The sequence below is a fragment of the Oncorhynchus mykiss genome, chromosome 8, assembly GCF_057628025.1.
Source record: "Oncorhynchus mykiss isolate SJ-2025 chromosome 8, ASM5762802v1, whole genome shotgun sequence".
NCBI classification, from domain to species: Eukaryota; Metazoa; Chordata; class Actinopteri; order Salmoniformes; family Salmonidae; genus Oncorhynchus; species Oncorhynchus mykiss.
The window spans coordinates 76,653,345-76,675,093 of record NC_143029.1 but is presented as its reverse complement, the minus strand read 5'-3'; the positions used below and the strand labels follow the sequence as shown (position 1 = coordinate 76,675,093).

Sequence of the window (21,749 nt, the reverse complement as noted above, 5' to 3'; positions counted from 1 at the left end):
ACAGCCGGGCGGAACACCGCATTGTTAAATTATTTATTTATATCGTCGCCGTGAATTGAGACTATTTGATATCGTAAATGTAGTCCATCAATTCATTGTTTTGACTGACCCAGAGAAACAGCCGGGGGAAGAGATAAGCTACTATGCGGTAACGAAAGGGAATTGGATTAGTGTTTCTGTCACCCTCCTCCCCTTCCCCATTCAACCCTCTTTGTAGACTATTTGGCGAGGGCGGCCTGCTTCTCGGCCTGCGTCTGTGGTCTCTGCGGCACTGACGGCTGTCTGTTTGGCGGTCTGTCCCTCCTATCCGGACACTCTCCCTTTATAATTAATGACATTCGTCGCCACCGTGACTTGGCCTAGGACACAGTCTGACCCTGACTAGACGAGCCTACCCACTGAGCATTTTTACCGCCTCGCATATTGCTCTGAAAACCACAAATGTATCGAATTAAATCATCTTCCCGTATTAGCCCATTGTGCAAATCCAGTGTAACACCCAGGCACAATTTGGATAAGGCCCAGCCTACCCCTAGAAGTTAAATTGGAGGAATGTTCTTTTTCCACCTGGCTATCTTTTGTGGTCACATTATAATGGTCCTATGTGTCTCCTTAGAATAGAACCTTCTATTTTATTCTAAATGCATACATAGTAGGCTACATAGAGGAAATTCAGTAAAGACAATGAAAATAATGCAGTAAGCCTACAGCAAAATATGCAGCACATTTAAATGGCAAATGAAGATGTTAACAATAGTCAGTGCCACTGCCTAACTTTTAGTAGTCAAAATATCATCCCACATCTCAGACAATTACAGGTCTATGAAAATATAATGCCCCTATTCAGGCTTTGGTCAGACATGTAGGTCTACTGAACTCCCCACCAATGCAACTGTTATTATCAGGCAGTGTAGGCCAATATATTACTATTAAACCCAGTAGATAGTCTCGCATTGTGTTTTAGATGGTAGTCACACTTGCATGTTCAAGGTGGGTGTATTTGGTCTACACCAGCCAAGCCGCAGGCAGTCATTTATGAAATCTAAAACCTTCATGAAGAGGAATGTGTCCACTAGGTGGCTCACTAAAAATGAAAAACAAGGTTGTGTTTCAGCCATTGAATGCATTGGGCACATTCGAGCGGATCACTTTTGTCAAGTTGGTGACCATCGTTGGTCCCGCCTTTCAAAGTTTGTTGCATTATGGGGATACAAATTGTCTGACTTGCGCCTACATGTGGACTGCATGAACTTGACTAAAATCATGTGACATGAAGGTCATGAAGTTTTGACTGCAAGATTCTGCAAGCTTCACCAACTTTATCTTGCAGCGATCGCCTGCATTGTGGGAGGCTCCTTTGTCAACTAATCATTAGGGTGTTTGTGTTTGACCCACACGAACATGACCAAAGACCTGACTGAAACAGGAACCAACTTTGCTGCAATTCATGTTTATAATGGATATGTATAGATTAATGTGATATTTGATTGTACAATGTAGCATACACACATATATTATACATGTTTATTTCAACATTATAAAGAACAACTTTTATTAACAATGGCAACACTGGCACTGCCATGTCAGTGTCCAACTTTCGGCTGTCACATATGCACCTCGCCCCACTTCACTCCCTGAATATCGTTTTTACCATCAACTCAATCCTCCCTGTTCTTGACATTGAGGATGTGGTATCTGTTGTCACTCTTCCTGAGGAGCCACTGGAGGGCTCTCCCATCACTCTCAATGAACTGCTGTATGGAGGTGTCACCCATTGTGTCACACCAGCTGAATATCACCAGAGCGTTGACCTCAGGTGGGCTTCAGTGAAGGCAATACCTGCAGCAATGACTAGAAGGATGGCATGGGGTCGAGGGGGACACAAAGACAAGCCATTCACGGTAAGGCCTACCATGTTCAGGTGTTCCTCCACAGCTCCCCTGCTCTTATCGTCCAGTATTGAGTACAAATCAATGAACAGGAGGAAGGCATGGGGGCCTGGGGGACTCAGAGACACACTGTGCACTATCTCTGTCATCACCAGTTCCAGGACCTCCACGGAGAGAAGGTCTTCCACCATCCTAGAGTTTCCACTACGGTGAGTTGCCACTTTCCCCCGACAACCCCCTGTCTCCTTACATTGTCCACGGTCTCGCTGTTGATTTCAGACTCAACTCGGGCAGGTATTGTGTTGCCTGCCAGACACTTATCAGCCCTTTTCTTACCCAGGAGAATGATCCGCATCTCTGGGAGGTGACTTGGGTCAGCATCTCTGTCTGTCCCAGGGAAACACAGTACTGCGGCTCCTCGGCTGTGGAGCGCACTTGAGGTCACTGTCAGGGCTGCAGAGTCTCTGGCCTCGTTTAAGGCACAGCTAAAGACTGGGCTGTTTAGAAAAGCTTTCCAAGGACCTTCTATGCTAATTCTGTTTGACAACACCTGTATATAGCTTTGATTGTTGTCTGCTTACAATGTTTTGTTTTTATTGGCACCCCTAAATATTCTTATAAATAGAAGCAAACAAAATTACATTTGCATTAACATTAATACATTTGCATTACTTTTTTAAGTTAATCTCATTTTAAGGAAGTATACGGTATTGTGGCCTTCCATGGCGTCCTGTTTCACTGGGGAATAAAAAGGAGGTAACACGAATGTGAAATCCCTTTGTCATCCATTACCATGGGAAAATGCAAAGAACTCAAACAAAAAGAGACAAATGGTTGTTGACCTTCATAAATCAGGCAATGAGTACAAAAAAATGCTTTTTTTTTTTTTTTACTCCTGAACTTATTTAGGCTTGCCACAACAAAGGGGTTGAATACGTATTAAATCAAGACATTTAAACTTTACATTTTTAGTTAGTTTGTAAAAATGTCTAGGCCAGTGACACATCTCAATTTAATCCATTTTAAATTGGGTTGTGAATATTTTCTGAAGGTACCGTACATACATACTGTACTTGTGCATCCAAAGTACAATTCTATAATGTGTTGTATTTTGTTGAGTGAATGGTCAGAACATTTTCTCTGTTAATTCACAATGCCTGAATTCTCTTGTGCTGTGTTACCAGTGAGCTCGGCTGAATACCTGAGGGTATCCGATTGGCTGACAGAGGGGAAGTCTGGAAATGCTAAAGATGTTTCGGGATATAGGACCAGTGAAAATAAGTCCAGTGAGTCTCATATGAGACCAGTGGGTCCAGTGAAGTGGAGAGAAGGGACAACAAGTTATATTTTAGAAGGGAAAAATACACTTTTTAAATCTTGAAAGTGAACCCTTTAATCCACACCACCACACCATGTCAATTTATTTAGCTAGTTTGACGAAAACCGAAGCTGACTATGTCATGTAGGCCTTTTTTTATTGTGAAATTGACTAATGTTGAAAACATTAGTGAAATCAAGTAACATTTTACAGAGGAAACATCAGCTTTATAAATATTGAACGTGAAACCTGTTATCGATATGGTCATACTCTACGTACCATACCACCAAAAATTGACTTTATGTCATGTATTTTAATTCTGAAGTTGCATAATGTTCTTTCTACAAGGAACAGTCTTACCATGATTTTCTGTGTACTTCGTTTGGTGAACATCATAGAGACATTATAATACAAGTAAAGGACTTTGTAGATCTGTATGGCTGTCATATACAGTGGGGCAAAAAAGTATTTAGTCAGCCACAAATTGTGCAAGTTTTCCGACTTAAAAAGATGAGAGAGGCCTGTAATTTCCATCATAGGTACACTTCAACTATGACAGACAAAATAAGGGAGAAAAAATCCAGAAAATCACATTGTAGGATTTTTTATGAATTTATTTGCAAATTATGGTGGAAAATAAGTATTTGGTCACCTACAAACAAGCAAGATTTCTGGCTCTCAGACCTGTAACTTCTTCTTTAAGAGGCTCCTCTGTCCTCCACTCGTTACCTGTATTAATGGCACCTGTTTGAACTTGTTATCAGTATAAAAGACACCTGTCCACAACCTCAAACAGTCACACTCCAAACTTCACTATGGCCAAGACCAAAGAGCTGTCAAAGGACACCAGAAACAAAATTGTAGACCTGCACCAGGCTGGGAAGACTGAATCTGCAATAGGTAAGCAGCTTGGTTTGAAGAAATCAACTGTGGGAGCAATTATTAGGAAATGGAAGACATACAAGACCACTGATAATCTCCCTTGTGGAAGATCTCACCCCGTGGGGTCAAAATGATCACAAGAACAGTGAGCAAAAATCTCAGAACCACACAGGGGGACCTAGTGAATGACCTGCAGAGAGCTGGGACCAAAGTAACAAAGCCTACCATCAGTAACACACTACGCCGCCAGGGACTCAAATCCTGCAGTGCCAGACGTGTCCCCCTGCTTAAGCCAGTACATGTCCAGGCCCGTCTGAAGTTTGCTAGAGAGCATTTGGATGATCCAGAAGAAGATTGGGAGAATGTCATATGGTCAGATGAAACCAAAATATAACTTTTTGGTCAAAACTCAACTCGGCGTGTTTGGAGGACAAAGAATGCTGAGTTGCATCCAAAGAACACCATACCTACTGTCAAGCATGGGGGTGGAAACATCATGTTTTGGGGCTGTTTTTCTGCAAAGGGACCAGGACGACTGATCCGTGTAAAGGAAAGAATGAATGGGGCCATGTATCGTGAGATTTTGAGTGAAAACCTTCCATCAGCAAGGGCATTGAAGATGAAACGTGGCTGGGTTTTTCAGCATTACAATGATCCCAAACACACTGCAATGAAGGAGTGGCTTCGTAAGAAGCATTTCAAGGTCCTGGAGTGGCCTAGCCAGTCTCCAGATCTCAACCCCATAGAAAATCTTTGGAGGGAGTTGAAAGTCAGTGTTGCTCAGCAACAGCCCCAAAACATCACTGCTCTAGAGGAGATCTGCTTGGAGGAATGGGCCAAAATACCAGCAACAGTGTGTGAAAACCTTGTGAAGACTTACAGAAAACGTTTTACCTCTGTCATTGCCAACAAAGGGTATATAACAAAGTATTGAGAAACTTTTGTTATTGACCAAATACTTATTTTCCACCATAATTTGCATATCAATTCATTAAAAATCACTACAATGTGATTTTCTGGATTTTTTTTCTCATTTTGTCTGTCATAGTTGAAGTATACTTATGATGAAAATTACAGGCCTCTCATCTTTTTAAGTGGGAGAACTTGCACAATTTGGTGGCTGACTAAATACTTTTTTTGCCCCACTGTAGGTAGGTTCCATGTGACATATTGTATATTAACATTTCTGATAAATACTATAACAAGGTGACAGTAAATGTAGGTGTTTTTGTGATACAAAATAAATGTCTATTTTTGCAAATATGAAATGTTTTTTTTCTCTGCATAAGTTGGTGCAGTGCTGAGACACCAAGTACCAAGTACTGTAGAACTTGGTGCCCACAGAAATACAAAATAAATTAACCACACAAATATGAGAGGATAGGAAGGTACCATAGCAGAAAGCCATGTGAATTAAACATTGGACGTTTTCATTGCACAAAATAATGTTCTCAGACACGATCAACTGGCTAGTCATGGGCCAGTCTGTGTATCTCCCTGATCAGTCTGTCTACTGCTCCTGTTACCATCTCCCACATTGAGCAGCCTCCTGCAGCAGGGGAAGGCATCCACAGTGTCTCTGAGGTCCCTCCTCATGAAGATATAGAGGAAGCAGTCAGTGAGAGGGCTTAGGTACAACAAGGCACTGGTTATCACAGAGGACAGGTCACTGACTGGGTCTGACACTGAGGGGGCATGGGGCTTGATGGAGTAGTACAGGTTCCTGATGCTGTACGGGAGGAAGAGGAGTGTATAACTACCCAGGACCAGACCCAGAGTTCCCAGAATCCTTCTCCTTCTTTCTGCCCCCCTGAAAGCCATACTCCTGGAGAGGGCCCTCTGAGTGACCAAGAACAGCAACACCAGGAAAGGGGCAGGCAACAGGGAGATGGCAGAGAAAATCGTCAGTGAATACCGCATGTCGATCAAGAATATGTAATCAAAGGTAACGTAAACCAGTGCCAGTGCCCAGAGGCTCAGAGAGACCAGTGTGGAGTTTTTGACTGAGCGTCGGAGGCGGTACCACAGAGGACAGACCACCACCATGTACCTCTCCAGGGAGATCAACAACATGAAGCCCAGGCTGGTGCAGAGGCCCAGGCGAACAAATATCCTTGACAGGCAGCGGGCCATCATGAAAGGCAAACATGTGGTGTCAAAGAACCTACTGAAAATGAAGACCAGCGTCATGGTGATCTGGAGAAGGTCTGAGATGAGCAGGTTGATCACGTAGACAGGAGCCACTCGGCCGGCTTTGACCAAACTGAACAGGGCATAACTGGCCAGGCAGACGGCAGGAAATCCTATGAGGAATATGATCCAGTCCACCACGATACCTATCATGTTTGCGTAGTAGGGTGGATCCAGACCACATGGAAAGGCAGTGGTGTCGTTAACGTCAATCATCTGATTACCGATGAGTAGTATTCTTTTTTTAAAGCTAAAAAGTAGAGATATGTCCTTTCTTGGTAATTTGAGATGTATAGGTTAGAGTCCTTACTTGGTGATGGATGGAGCAGTGATCAGCTTTGAAGAGGGTGATTGTCTTACCCAACCCCTCTACAATTCCCTGTGAGAAGTGAAAATAATTGAAGTACAAAAAGGTTAAATTCTTCAACACTTTTCAATTACTGTTTTTGTTCATCTGTTGCTTTACTGCAAATTGCCTCCCATCTAAGATGGTGAAACTCCTCCCTATATAATCCCTAGATGTTTTACTCTGTTTTACATGGTTATGTGCTTACCTAGTCTCTCCGCGTCTGTCAATACTAGTCACGTTTTGTCCTCTCTCTCTAGACAACATTTAGTTATTAAGACTTATCCACATCCTGGGCAGAACCATTCCAGTACTTACCCTGCTGTCATTATTACATAGAAATATGCAAACCATGTTTACCATTTTAAGGTCAGTGCTAAAGAAGGAAGTCAGGGGACTGACATCACTCTGTCTGCTGTTCTGGTGTTTCTCTTCCTTCCTATCCATCTCGCTCAGTCAATAATAGGCTATCAGGTTAGACATATTTGTTTATATCCATTTTGTGCATACTGTAAAACAGTGACTGGTTGGCCTGACAAAATGATAACATATATAATGATGGCATAAAGCAGATGCCATAAAAACATAGATGATGAGCATATGCAAATAACAAAGGGTTTATAAAGACAGCATGCTCACCCCTATTGTTGTCAACCATGTCACATTGTGGCCAAAAAGGCACAGCTCAAAGCTGAATAGTGAGCTTTGCAGTGAAATGTAAATATTTTAGTGTATTGGAAGTTTTAAAAAGCCTCTAAAGTTTGTCATTTCCACTTTGAAATTTCAGATGAAAAATGTATGACGGAAATAATGAAAAATGTATAAACGCCTACAAAACTGTCCATAAATAATAATCTACATAATAAGTCACATTTCTTGTTGCTGCAAGATTATTTTCCTGTTTTAGCAAACTGTGCTCAAATTAAGATCCTACACCTGTAGTTGTAGAGCAACACAAATGTGGTCACTTAGGCCGTCACACTCTCACTGTCTCTCTCGCTCTCTCGGTGCCTCTCAACAGGCTAAAGTGTTTTTCAGCTCATCTGAAAACTCAAGAAAAATAAATAAAGCTACCCACTCTGCACAAACTGGTTAAATCAACATTGTTTCAACTTCATTTTTCAAGGTATTTTGATGTGGAATCTACGTGGAAAATACATTGGATTTTGAGTGCAAAATTTTAACCACAGGATTATGTCATCATGGTAACCAATTTTAAACATAGACAAATCTTGTATAAAATATGTTGAATTTGTACCTTTTGAAACAATGTCAGATCTTCAAAGTAATATCAACTATACAAAAAAACTATAGGCTGGGCAGCACCTCCTACTTAACTCTTTCTTGAACTGCACTGTTGGTTAAGGGCTTGTAAATAAGCATTTCACGGTAAGGTCTACTACACCTGTTCTATTCGGCACATGTGACAAATAAAGTTTGATTTGATTTATCTACAGCTATCCCTTCCCATCCAGGGTTTTAACCAAGCCCAGCCCAGCTTACAGTGGCTTGCGAAATTATTCACCCCCCTTGGCATTTTTCCTATTTTGTTGCCTTACAACCTGGATCAATTAAATTAAAATAGATTTTTGGGGGGTTTGTATCATTTGATTTACACAACATGCCTACCATTTTGAAGATGCAAAATAGTTTTTATTTTGAAATAAACAAGAAATAATACAAAAAAACAGAGCTTGAGCGTACCAGGGTAGCCTAGTGGTTAGAGCGTTGGACTAGTAACCGGAAGGTTGCAAGTTCAAACCCCTGAGCTGACATGGTACAACATCTGTTGTTTTGCCTCTGAACAGGCAGTTAACCCACTGTTTCTAGGCCGTCATTGAAAATAAGAATTTGTTCTTCACTGACTTGCCTAGATAAATAAATGTCTAAAAAAATCAATACTTTGTAGAGCCACCTTTTGCAGCAATTACAGCTGCAAGTCTCTTGGGGCATATCTCTATAAACTTGGCACATCTAGCCACTGGGATTTTGCCCATTCTTAAAGGCAAAACTGCTCCAGCTCCTTCAATTTGGATGGGTTCCGCTGGTGTACAGCAATCTTCAAGTCATACTACAGATTCTTAATTGGATTGAGATCTGGGCTTTGAGTAGGCCATTCCAAGACATTTAGATTTTTCCCCTTAAACCACTCGAGCGTTGCTTTAGCAGTATGCAAAGGGTCATTATCCTGCTGGAAGGTGAACCTTCATCCTAATCTCAAATCTCTGGAAGAGTGAAATGGGTTTCCCTCAAGAACTTCCCTGTATTTAGCACCATCCATCATTCCTTCAATTCTGACCAGTTTCCCAGTCCCTGCCGATGGAAAAACATTGGTGTTCTCGGGGTGATGAAAGGTGTTGGGTTTGCGCCAGACATAGAATTTTCCTTGATGGCCAAAAAGCTCAGTTTTAGTCTCATCTGACCAGAGTACCTCCTTCCATATATTTGGGGAGTCTCCCACATGCCTTTTGGCAAACACTAAAAGTGTTTGCTTATTTTTTTTCTTTATGCAATGGCTTTTTTTCTGGCCATACTTCCGTAAAGCCCAGCTCTGTTGAGTGTATGGCTTAAAGTGGTCCTATGGACAGATACTACAATCTCCGCTGTGGAGCTTTGCAGCTCCTTCAGGGTTATCTTTGGTGTCTTTGTTGCCTCTCTGATTAATGCCCCCCTTGCCTGGTCTGTGAGTTTTGGTGGGCGGCCCTCTCTTGGCAGGTTTGTTGTGGTGCCATATTCTTTCCATTTTTTAGTAATGGATTTAATGGTGCTCCGTGGGATGTTCAAAGTTTCTGATATTTTTTTATAACCCAACCCTGGTCTGTACTTCTCTACAACTTTGTCCATGACCTGTTTGGAGAGCTCCTTGGTCTTCATGGTGCAGCTTTCTTGATGGTGCCCCTTGCTTAGTGGTGTTGCAGACTCTGGGGCCTTTCAGAACAGGTGTATATAAACTGAGATCATGTGACAGATCATGTGAAACTTAGATTGCACGCAGGTGGACTTTATTTATCTAATTATGTGACTTCTGAAGGTAATTGGTTGCACCAGATGTTATTGAGGGGCTTCATAGCAAAGGGGGTGAATACATACAGTGGGGCAAAAAAGTATTTAGTCAGCCACCAATTGTGCAAGTTCTCCCACTTAAAAAGATGAGAGAGGCTTGTAATTTTCATCATAGGTACACTTCAACTATGACAGACAAAATGAGAAGAAAAAAATCCAGAAAATCGCATAGTAGGTATTTTTTATGAATTTATTTGCAAATTATGGTGGAAAATAAGTATTTGGTCAATGCCAAAAGTTTATCTCAATACTTTGTTATATACCCTTTGTTGGCAATGACAGAGGTCAAACGTTTTCTGTAAGTCTTCACAAGGTTTTCACACACTGTTGCTGGTATTTTGGCCCATTCCTCCATGCAGATCTCCTCTAGAGCAGTGCTGTTTTGGGGCTGTTGCTGGGCAACACGGACTTTCAACTCCCTCCAAAGATTTTCTATGGGGTTGAGATCTGGAGACTGGCTAGGCCACTCCAGGACCTTGAAATGCTTCTTACGAAGCCACTCCTTCGTTCCCCAGGCAGTGTGTTTGGGATCATTGTCATGCTGAAAGACCCAGCCACATTTCATCTTCAATGCCCTTGCTGATGAATACATGGCCCCATTCATTCTTTCCTTTACACGGATCAGTCGTACTGGTCCCTTTGCAGAAAAACAGCCCCAAAACATGATGTTTCCACCCCCATGCTTCACAGTAGGTATGGTGTTCTTTGGATGCAACTCAGCATTCTTTGTCCTCCAAACACGACGAGTTGAGTTTTGACCAAAAAGTTCTATTTTGGTTTCATCTGACCATATGACATTCTCCCAATCTTCTTCTGGATCATCCAAATGCTCTCTAGCAAACTTCAGACGGGCCTGGACATGTACTGGCTTAAGCAGGGGGACACGTCTGGCACTGCAGGATTTGAGTCCCTGGCGGCATAGTGTATTACTGATGGTAGGCTTTGTTACTTTGGTCCCAGTTCTCTGCAGGTCATTCACTAGGTCCATAGTGGAGTTTGGAGTGTGACTGTTTGAGGTTGTGGACAGGTATCTTTTATACTGATAACAAGTTCAAACGGGTGCTATTAATACAGGTAACGAGTGGAGGACAGAGGAGCTCTTAAAAAAGAAGTTACAGGTCTGTGAGAGCCAGAAATCTTGCTTGTTTGTAGGTGTCCAAATACCTATTTTCCACCATAATTTGCAAATAAATTCATTAAAAATCCTACAATGTGATTTTCTGGATTTTTTTTTCGGATTTTGTCTGTCATAGTTGAAGTGTACCTATAATGAAAATTACAGACCTCTTATATTTTTAAGTGGGAGAACTTGCACAATTGGTGGCTGACTAAATACTTTTTTGCCCCACTGTATGCACGCACCACTTTAACGTTTTTTAGTCATTTTTTTCATTTCACTTCACCAATTTGGACTATTTTGTGTGTGTCCATTACATGAAATGCAAATAAAAATCTATTGAAATTATTGGTTGTAATGCAACAAAATAGGAAAAAGCCCAAGGGGGATGAATCTTTTGCAAGGCACTGTAGCTGTGATATTTTTCACTGACTATAACCAATGCGCTATCGGGATGATGACTGTTGAGAAATATCCACTTAATACTGTTGATTCACTGTTGCTATCAAAGTCATTACAAAGGGTAGGTTCAACAGAGCAAATTAAATGTAATCATACATTATCAATCATGTATTGTATCATCAATAGCTGCCCACTGCACTGAGGCTAGGTAACATGGTCACCACTGATAAATCCATGATAATTGAAAATTTCAATAATCATTTCTCAACGACTGGCCAGGCCTTCCTCTTGACTACTCCAACCCCAGCCAACTGGCTAGACTGTAAACTCTCCTTCCAGACTCGTATTAAACATCTCCAATCAAAAATCAAATCTAGAATCGGCTTTCTATTTCGCAACAAAGCCTCCTTCACTCACGCCGCCAAACTTACCCTAGTAAAACGGACTATCCTACCGATCCTCGACTTCGGCAATGTCATCTACAAAATAGCTTCCAACACTCTACTCAGCAAACTGAATGAGGTCTATCACAGTGCCATCCGTTTTGTTACCAAATCACCTTATACTACCCACCACTGTGACCTGTATGCCCTAGTCGGCTGGCCTTCGCTACATATTCGTTGCCAGACCCACTGGCTCCAGGTCATCTATAAGTCTATGCTAGGTAAAGCTCCGCCTTATCTCAGTTCACTGGTCACGATAACAACACCCACCCGTAGCACACGTTCCAGCAGGTATATCTCACTGATCATCCCCAAAGCCAACACCTCATTTGGCCGCCTTTCCTTCCACTTCTCTGCTGCCAGTGACTGGAACTAATTTTAAAAATCGCTGAAGTTGGAGACTTTTATTCCCTCACCAACTTTAAACATCAACTATCTGTGCAGCTAAATGATCGCTGCAGCTGTACATAGTCCATCTGTAAATAGTCCACCCAATCTATCTACCTCATCCCCATACTGTTTTTATTTACTTTTCTGCTCTTTTGCACACAAGTATCTCTACTTGCACATCATCATCTGCTTATTTATCACTCCTGTGTTAATCTGCTAAATTGTAACTATTCGCTCCTATGGCCTATTTATTGCCTACCTCCTCATGCCTTTTGCACACACTGTATATAGACTTTATTTTTTCTACTGTGTCATTGATTTGTTTATTGTGTTATTGGCTTGTTTATTGTTTACTCCCTGTGTAACTCTGTGTTGTTGTCTGTGTCACACTGCTTTGCTTTATCTTGGCCAGGTCGCAGTTGCAAATGAGAACTTGTCAACTAGCCTACCTGGTTAAATAAAAGGTGAAATAATTGTTTTACTTTTTTAAAATCAATGATGCTATTTAAGCCTATATAGAATTTGGGAAGTCTTCAACAGATATTGTTTAAATTCAGTCCAGGATTCAACTAAAAATATACAATACATATAGGCCAAGGGTTTCAAGCTTTGGTTAATTTCAAATGGAATCTACAAGTTAATAATAAATATGTTGGATTCACATCTCCACCTCAAAAAATAAATCTAAATGAAAGAATAGGATTAAATCAAATCAAACTGTATTTAAAGGACATTTAAAATTTGATTTGATTTAGTCCTGTTCTTTGACCTAGATTTTTGGTTGAAATGGAGACATGAATCCAACATATCAATTATTAATTTGCAGACAAACTGGAATTAAAGCCAGACTCAGTGGCACAGATGGAGCTATCCAAGCAGCAGAAACATCTCCTTCAAATGTTGATATTTGGTAGTGTTGACAACCAAACACAATTCAATATCACTTTTGCAATACTGTAAATAGCCTATTAACACATTTTATTGTGACTTTGGGACTATAAGGTTCTATCTGCGCAAAGCATAGTTCTGAGATATTGAGCATCAAAGTTTTCACATCCCAGATCTCAAAAATATTTTGTCCTGAATTCTTCTTTCTTAAAATTAGTAAGACATCAATTGCCACATTTTGAGCTTAATGTAAGAATACATGTATTCTTATGTAACCATAGAAAGTGTGCATGTTCTGGAAATCTTCACAATTGCTATAATAATCTGCACAGAATCTCAAAACGTCATTGATCACTTGCACCATGTACTTTGTAATCTCAACTGCAATCCAGGTCATTTGGTTCTGCTATTAGATGAAGCATAGTGATAACACATTAGCTTGGTCTAAAAATAAGCAAAATATCTGGTATAACTTCATTCTAATGGAAAATCAATGCCAGATAAAAAAAAATTAAAAAGTCACCTAAATGTGTTATCTGACATTTTCCATTGGAATTTGGTTGTGCTTTTAGATGGTTGAAAGCATAGCGATGACACATTTTCCATTGGAATTTGGTTGTGCTTTTAGATGGTAGAAAGCATAGCGATGACACATTTTCCATTGGAATTTGGTTGTGCTTTTAGATGGTTGAAAGCGTAGCGATGACACATTGGGAATTCAACAAACTTTTGGCTGTTTTTTTGAGTGGGTGAAAATAGGCTGGAATCTCATTGATCAAGGTATCTACCGAATATTACCCAATTATCTACGTTTACTTCATAGCGCTGCAGATGCAGGAAAGGAGATGAGAAGAGGAAGCCTCCTTAGAGACTTGAGATGGAAACTCGCTCTCTGAGTTGGTCATGTGACTCTGTGCTCTCAGAGGTCAGTCCCTCTGTTTAAACAGACATAGGTATGGGATTAGCCGGTTTCTACACACATTGACAGGAAAACACCTAACGATGGCCACACTCTGACAGCCTTGGGACACAAACAGGTAGGGGGAATCTATACTGAATAATCAGAAGAAAGAACGAAGAGTTTCATCAGAATGTGTATAGGACAGTCGTAAACCGGAAAGCAGGATCACATAGGCAGGCAGGCCGGTAGTCCCGATTGTGGCGATGCCTTCAATTGTGAGTAGATTGCCACACACATTTACATATATTTTTTTTAAAAAGTAAACGTCCCATGTCTGTCACGAATGTTGAATACAATTATATTTGAATTTACCGATTATCCATGGGGTTGGTCCTCCAGTGGGTCGATATTTGAGACAAAATATCCACAGGAAGTATTATTAAACCTACTTCAAAATGCGGGTCTCTGTGTGTGGCAATGAAGATTTGTTTGCTCACGACCTACTGCACTTGCACAAGACGAAAGTACATGCATGCATACTAACGAAAGTCTTGCAGGTGTTTACGTGGTTTTAAGCATGTGCCGGGTGATATACATTTCAATGCCAGTACCAGCACTCTAAAAAGTCGGGTAAATAATACTTTCCTGTGGATATTTGGTCTAACAAAAATTACCCACCGAAGGACCAACTGCACAGACAACCAGTAGAGTAAGATCAAATTAAATGTTATTCAGCATTCTGGCTTGTAAGGAAACTTTCCATGTTTCTGGAGTGGTTTGTTTCAGGCTGTATACCAAGAATTGGTATCTCAGTCACATTTTTTAGGCAAGCAGACGGGCAGGGAGGATGATCCCTTGATCCCTCCATTGCGACAGACAGGGATTGGGATGAGCATCGGGTCAGTGTTACAACTCCATAGGATGAGAATAAACTCAGTGATACAGGTTATACCAGTTCAATACAGAAATAACAGACCTGTCTGCCACCAAATAATATAAATATATATATATCACCTTTATTTAACCAGGTAGGCTAGTTGAGAACAAGTTCTCATTTACAACTGCGACCTGGCCAAGATAAGGCATAGCAGTGTGAACAGACAACACAGAGTTACACATGGAGTAAACAATTAACAAGTCAATAACACAGTAGAAAAAAAGAGAGTCTATATACATTGTGTGCAAAAGGCATGAGGAGGTAGGCGAATAATTACAATTTTGCAGATTAACACTGGAGTGATAAATGATCAGATGATCATGTACAGGTAGAGATACTGGTGTGCAAAAGAGCAGAAAAGTAAATAAATATAAACAGTATGGGGATGAGTTAGGTCAAATTGGGTGGGCTATTTACCGATAGACTATGTACAGCTGCAGCGATCGGTGGGAGATCTTGAGGTGTTCTAACAATTGAGGACAATGGCCGAAGACCTTATAAACAGACTTAATGGTTGATTAGTAGGCAGATAAAGAGGCCGGTGTAGAGGACTACACATAGACTGAACAGGCCCTGTTCCTAATTCCTAGTATTCGTTTTTACTTAAGTGACTTTGGTGTGAACACTCTTTAGAAAAAAGGATTCCAAAGGGGTTCTTTGGCTGTGTTTTGTTTGTTTGTTTGTTTATTTTGAATTATGAATGCTTGAGTATGGGGACAGCCAAAAACACTAGGGTTCTAGATAGCTCCTTTTTTAAAAGAGTGTACTGTAAACGTACCTGTCCTCAGGACTCGACTCAACGCTTCTAACGGTCATCATGGGGCTTCTAAGAACTGTGGCTTGAAAATAAAATGTTGGGAATTAAGATTTCAACTGCTCATTATTTTTGACAACTTGACACACATGTTGACATTGATGTTTTTGTTTACAAAGGTGCCTTTTCCTTTTTGTGTTCCTGTTGACAAAACGGTTGTCATGGCGTCCCTGGAGGAGGAGTTGACGTGTTCAGTGTGCCGTGACGTCTTCAGCCAGGCCCAGCCCTTGCCGTGCGGCCACAGCTTCTGCCCAGCATGTGTGCGAGACGCCTGGGGCCACGGGGAGGCGGGGGTCAGGGGTCGCTTCACCTGCGCACAGTGTCAGGAGGAACAGGGGGTTGTGGCGTGTGACTGCTGCCCCCCTGTGGGGGATGGGGACCAGTCTGGGAACGCTGCGGCGGTGAAGACCTGTCTGCGCTGTGAGGTGTCTCTGTGTGCCGAGCACCTGAAGCCCCACCTGGAGCGGCCCGCCTTCAAGACACACTTGCTAGTGGAACCTCTGGGAGACCTGTCCCACCGCAGGTGTCCTGCCCATGAGGAGATGTTCCGCTACTACTGTGCAGACGAGCGGGTGTACGTGTGTGCAGACTGTTTATTGGAGGGTGGCCACACACAGCACCGGGTTAAAGGACTGAGAAAGGTGGAGGAGGACCTGAAGGTCAGTTAGCGATGTAGTTACTTACAGCTGTTGTTATATTGTGGCTTTAACAGTTCTAAATCTGTGTGTATGTTTCCATAGGTCATCCTCCAGAGTCTTCTCCAGAAAGCAGATGAGAAGCTGAATAAAGGTGAACAGATCCTCCAAGAGCACCGGAACACTGACCGCACTATAACAGTAAGTAACCACACACTGTATGCTTATAGCAGTCCATCAATTTACTGTTCGTGCTTATGTTAGTCTATCCGGCCTTCTATTCTGCCCTGACGTTGGGTCTTGTTATGACCTTAGTCTTTGGTGGTGGTGGTGGTGGTTGTTGTCCGCCTGCAGGACTTGTCTGTGGCAGATGACTCCCAGGTGGAGCGTATGGGTATAGCCCTGCAGCTGCAGGTGGAGAGGCTGGTGCTGGCCCTGAGGGAGAGCACCAGGAAAGAGAGGCAGCAGGCCGTGGATCGCCTCCAGAACAACTGCAGCAGGGTTCGAGAGGACCTGAGCCAGACCCGGGACATCCACCACTACCTGGGCTCCTTGCTGGAGGAGACAGACCCCTTCCTGCTCATCTGGGTGAAATGTTTATTAATAACCCTTTTACCAGTTACCAATATGACGAGAGGGGAGAGGGTTTGAAGGAGCCAATTGGTATCTGGGGATGATTTGGGGACCATGGTAGTAAGAGGAGCTAGTTTGGGAATTCAGCTAGGCTAGTGGAGTTAACACCCCTACTTTTGGGATAAATTCCATGGGATTATTTGTGACTACTCCAGAGTCAGTTTTGCAATATGGCAATACATATCCAACCTCACAGTAACCATTTCAGGCAGTTATTCTCTGTGTGTTAGACACAACCTTTGAATAATGTCCAACAAACCAAATAGATCAAAGCCATCATCTCAAACCACCAGATTCCATACAGTACGTCACTATTCTGGTAATCATTCTAAATCTCAACATTCACCTTTGTACTGTACTGCAATGTTTTAACCACCTACTGTATTTATTTATGAGACAGCATCTGTTGTATACTACATAACGGAGGATTTAAACTAATCTGTTTACCTCCCTGTCCATCTGGGGGAGATTCACTGGGCCATTTGTGCAGGATTTGTACGATGGCATTAAAGGCTTTGTGCTTCAATTCATTACCGTCAATGAATGTCTATTTTCTTGATGGAAAATTTGATTCACTTTATTAAAGGAATAGTTAAGGATTTTGACAATGAGGCCCTTTATCTACTAACCCCGGAGACTCTGGAGAAGTAGATAAAAGTTTTCATTGCCAAAATCCCAAACTATCCCTTTAACAGTTTTGTGTTATTGTCTTATAACAGTCCTTGACTCCTGTTCTTTTGTTCTGTCCACAGGCATTTCAATCTGATGACTCAAGGTAAATAAAAAATAGACATTCATTAGTATGATATTGTGTGTGTTTGTTTGTGTTTTTGAGTATAATATGATTTATGTCTAACCTGCGGTGCTATGTGTAACAGGCTGCTTGCGGACCTGAACTGTCCCTTGTTCACTCCTGACTCCCTCAGCCTGGACAGGAAGTATATTATGGAGGATATCGAGAGCAAGTACAGAGAGTTCATCACCGAGACACTGCGCTGTCTCACCGAACTCAAGAGGGAGCTCTGTGAGTGCACAGGCCAAACCTTCAACCCATATATTTGAGATGGGAGGAATTCAGGATGTTTATTCATTCATATATTTGTTTCCCTCTGCTTCGTACAGTGCATTCTGAAAGTATTCAGTCCTGTTTACTTTTTCCACATTTTAAAATGGATCAAATAGTGTTTTATCCTCTACACACAATACCCCATAATGACAGAGTAAAAACAGGTATTTCAAATCCCCCCCCCCCCCCCTTTGGTAGTGATTACAGCCTTGAATCTTCTTGGGTATGACGCTTCAAGCTGGGGACTTTCAATGCTGCAGAGAATGTTATTGGTACGCTTCGAGATCTTTGCCTCTACACAATCCTGTCTCTGAGCTCTATGGACAATTCCTTTTGGCTTGGTTTTTGCTCTGAAAAGCATTGTCAACTTTGGGACCTTTTATATAGACAGGTGTGTGCCTTTCCAAATCATGTCCCATCAATTAAATTTACCGCAGGTGGACTCCCAAGTTGTAGAAACATCTCAAGGATGATCAAATGGAAACAGGAGGCACCTCAGCTCAATTTAGAGTCTTATAGCAAAGGGTCTAAATACTTGTAAATAAGGAATTTGTTATTTTTATTTTTAATACATTTGCTAGAATTTCTAAACCTGTTTTCGCTTTGTCATTATGGGGTATTGTGTGTTCATTGATGAAGAAAAACTATTTAACGTGACAAAATGTGGAAAAAGTCAAGGGGTCTAAATATTTTTCGAATGCACTGTATGTCTGTTTCTCTGTTTCCATAGTAACAAGTCCGTTGACTCTGGACACTAACTCTGCCCATCCTCTCCTGAGCATTTCGGACGGCCTGCGGTCAGCCATGCGGGTCAAACAGCGCCTTCCGTGTGCCACTCACCCTGACCGCTTTGACCACTGGGCTCAAGTCCTGACCGTCCAGACCTTCTCCTCAGGAACCCATTACTGGGAGCTGGAGGCAGAGGGCTTCTGGGACATTGCGGTGTCCTACCGGAGCATCGGGCGGAAAGGGAAGGAGGGCACTGCCTTTGGAAATAACAAGGTATATTATCATCACCCATCTTCTACATATGGTCTTTAATAATAGGAACAGTTGTGGTAATAAGAGTAGTATTAGATATTAGTTTATTTGATGGTGGTAGCCAAGCCTTTTTGAATTTCTTTGTAAACTGATTGAGGAATTTAATTGATCTATTTAAATACAACTGACATCACAAGAGAGATTGGTTGGTTTCTCTATTGACTGCTAGATGATGGATAAGGTTTTGACTTGCAGATGTCTTGGAGCCTGACGCAGCAGCACGACAGGAAGCTGGCTGCCTGGCACAACCGCAGGAAGACCCGCCTTTCCAGCCGGATGTCAGGCAACCGTGTGGGTGTGGCCCTGGATTATGGCATAGGCACAATCACCTTCTCAGAGGTGGGGCCTTCCAACACCCTGACCCACTTGCACACCTTCAGCACCTCCTTCAACCAGCCTGTGTGCCTAGGCTTTGGCCTCTACAAGGCTGAGCTCCACAGCAGAATCTCTATAGTGAGGGTGTGAGGAATCATTCGAGACCAGAGAATAAAAATTATATTTCTATAGCTGGGACACCTTCGGGGTGGGCCTCAGGGATGGAGACTTTGTGGGAGGTTTCTTTCTGGAACATCTCCCAGGATCTCATGAGGGATTGGACTATGAACAAAAGAGCTTGTGTGAGCATGAATAATTGTAAGACTATATTCTTACAGCACTCAGGACTTGAAATACTGTGAACTATGACTTTGAATCAGTAAGGAATGGATGTGTATGTCCTAATTTTGTCACAGTTTAGGGGTATTTGAAAGACCCAAGTAACTTGGACCCAAGGCAGAGTTTTTTTTGATCAAATACATCCAAACTACAGGACAATATTCTTAAAGAATTAGAAAAGTACACATTCAGTTGATAGTTCTAGATTATTGTGGTGTAACAGCTATGGGGTCCCATTCCCTTTCACAAGTTTGTTTAGACAATTTTTTTATGCATACAATAATCAATATGCGTTCTATGTGGCACCCATGTACCAAGCTAAATACCATAAATTATGTTGTTAAGAAAAGGTGGAAGGTATGTGGACTGAACCATATTTTAATATAGATTACAAAATCATTAGGCATTAGAAGCTTTCACAAAAGTTAAATTACACTGTGTACAAAACATCATGAACACCTTCCTAATATTGAGTTTCACCTCCTTTTGCCTCCTCAGAACAGCCTCAATTTGTCGGGCATGGACTCTACAAGGTGTCGAAAGCGTTCCACAGGGATGCTGACCCATGTTGACTCCAATGCTTCCCACAGTTGTCATGTTTTGCTAGATGTCCTTTGGGTGGTGGACCATTTTTTTTATACACACAGGAAACTGAAAAACCCAGCAGGGTTGCAGTTCTTGACACACAAACTGTTGCGCCTGGCACCTACTACCATACCCTGTTCAAAGGAACTTAAATATTTTGTATTGCCGATTCACACTTTGAATGGCACATATACACAATCCATGTCTCAATTGTCTCAAGGCTAACAAATCCTTCTTTATCCTGTCTCCTCCTTTTCGTCTACACTGATTGAAGTGACAGCAATAATGGATCATAGACTGGGCAGGTGAATCTAAGTGAAGGCTATGTCATGAAAAGAGCATGTGTTTCTAATGTTTTGTACACTCCTTTTACGTAGGCTATTATATTGAAAAGTATTCACTGGAAGATGGTCAAGGTATGACCTTCAACAAAATAACCTTCAATATTGAAACATCTCAGATGCAATACTTTCACTGGCACTTTTCATTTTTAGAGAAAAACGAGAGAGAGTGCGAGAGAGCCGTGGGTCCTCTGGCATGGCTTTTTAGATGCCTGTTTCAAAGGGAGGTGTCTGATACTGTAGAATGGGAGAACAGAGAAGAGAGATGTTACGAGGAATGTGTTGCTATCACTCCATCTCTAAGGACAAATGACTGACTTCAACTGACATGGAAAGCAAGGAGGACACCTTTCAAACTGAAACAGGTGATATCATCATCTCTTTTTTTATTATTAACATAAACCTAGACTCCAGGATTGTATTACAGTACTCAGTGAATAAATGCCTAGTTTTGCAAATCCCTACATTGCTTGTGTTTAAAATCTCGGATCATTCAGGAAAACTGGGTCCGTGTGAGGGAGTGCGTGGGTGTTTGAAGAGCGAGTGTAAGGATGTTTTAAAAGGTTGTTTATAACAGGTTAATCACTAAAGTCAAAGAGTGTGACCATCAGCGATGTCCGTGTCTTTTTACACTTGAATTTACAAAATGTAGAGAGATTATTTTAGGAAAGGGAATCACATAAACAGAGTGTAAAGTCTAAAATGTTCTATGTGTAACTGCCAAAATAAAGGAAACACCAATTTAGTGTCTTAATAGGGCGTTGGGCTATGATGAGTTGCCAAAACATGTGCCTTGGCAAAGATTCTACAAGTGTTGGAGGGATTCGATACCATTATTCCACAAGAAATTCCATAATTTGGTGTTTTGTTGATGGTGGTGGAAAAAGCTGTCTCGGGCCGCTCCAGAATCTCCTGTAACACTCTCCCATAAGATTGTGTGACTGAGACGGCCAAGGCATATCGTGAAACATCAGCAAGTTAAGCAGTCTTCGTCACTAAAGCCACTGCCAAACGTGCACCAACAATCACCCCTCTTTCAAAGTCACTTGAGATCTCTTCTCGCCATGGTAGCCAAAATAATGGGCAACTGGGCCTGCCCAGCATTTTTATACATGACCCTAAGCATGATGGGATGTTAATTCCACACCTGTGTGGAAGCACCTGCTTTCAATATACTTTGAATTCTTCATTTACTCAAGTGTTTCCTTTATTTG

At 41.7% G+C, this 21,749-nt stretch overlaps 1 protein-coding gene across 2 annotated transcripts; it reads left to right on the top strand.

Annotated features, from left to right (window-relative positions):
- The first annotated feature begins 13,814 nt into the window (after window positions 1-13,814).
- Window positions 13,815-21,145, top strand: trim110 (tripartite motif containing 110). 2 transcript variants are annotated; one of them, XM_021613806.3, is made up of 8 exons: window positions 13,815-13,965; window positions 15,700-16,239; window positions 16,321-16,416; window positions 16,570-16,803; window positions 17,601-17,623; window positions 17,727-17,872; window positions 18,645-18,916; window positions 19,151-21,145. In XM_021613806.3, exons 2-8 carry the CDS (start codon window positions 15,742-15,744, stop codon window positions 19,418-19,420), a joined length of 1,539 nt encoding a protein of 512 aa, XP_021469481.1. In that variant the 5' UTR covers window positions 13,815-13,965; window positions 15,700-15,741; the 3' UTR covers window positions 19,421-21,145. The 2 variants fall into 2 exon arrangements, with proteins under 2 accessions (XP_021469481.1, XP_021469480.1); XM_021613805.3 differs by having other exon boundaries at window positions 13,823-14,104.
- The last annotated feature ends 604 nt before the right edge of the window (window positions 21,146-21,749 follow it).

Excerpts from the sequence above, each read along its gene's own strand:
- trim110 (XM_021613805.3), top strand. Across the intron at positions 16,417-16,569 it reads ACACTGACCGCACTATAACA|GACTTGTCTGTGGCAGATGA; the intron begins GTAAGTAACCAC and ends GTCCGCCTGCAG. Across the intron at positions 18,917-19,150 it reads CTGCCTTTGGAAATAACAAG|ATGTCTTGGAGCCTGACGCA; the intron begins GTATATTATCAT and ends TTTGACTTGCAG.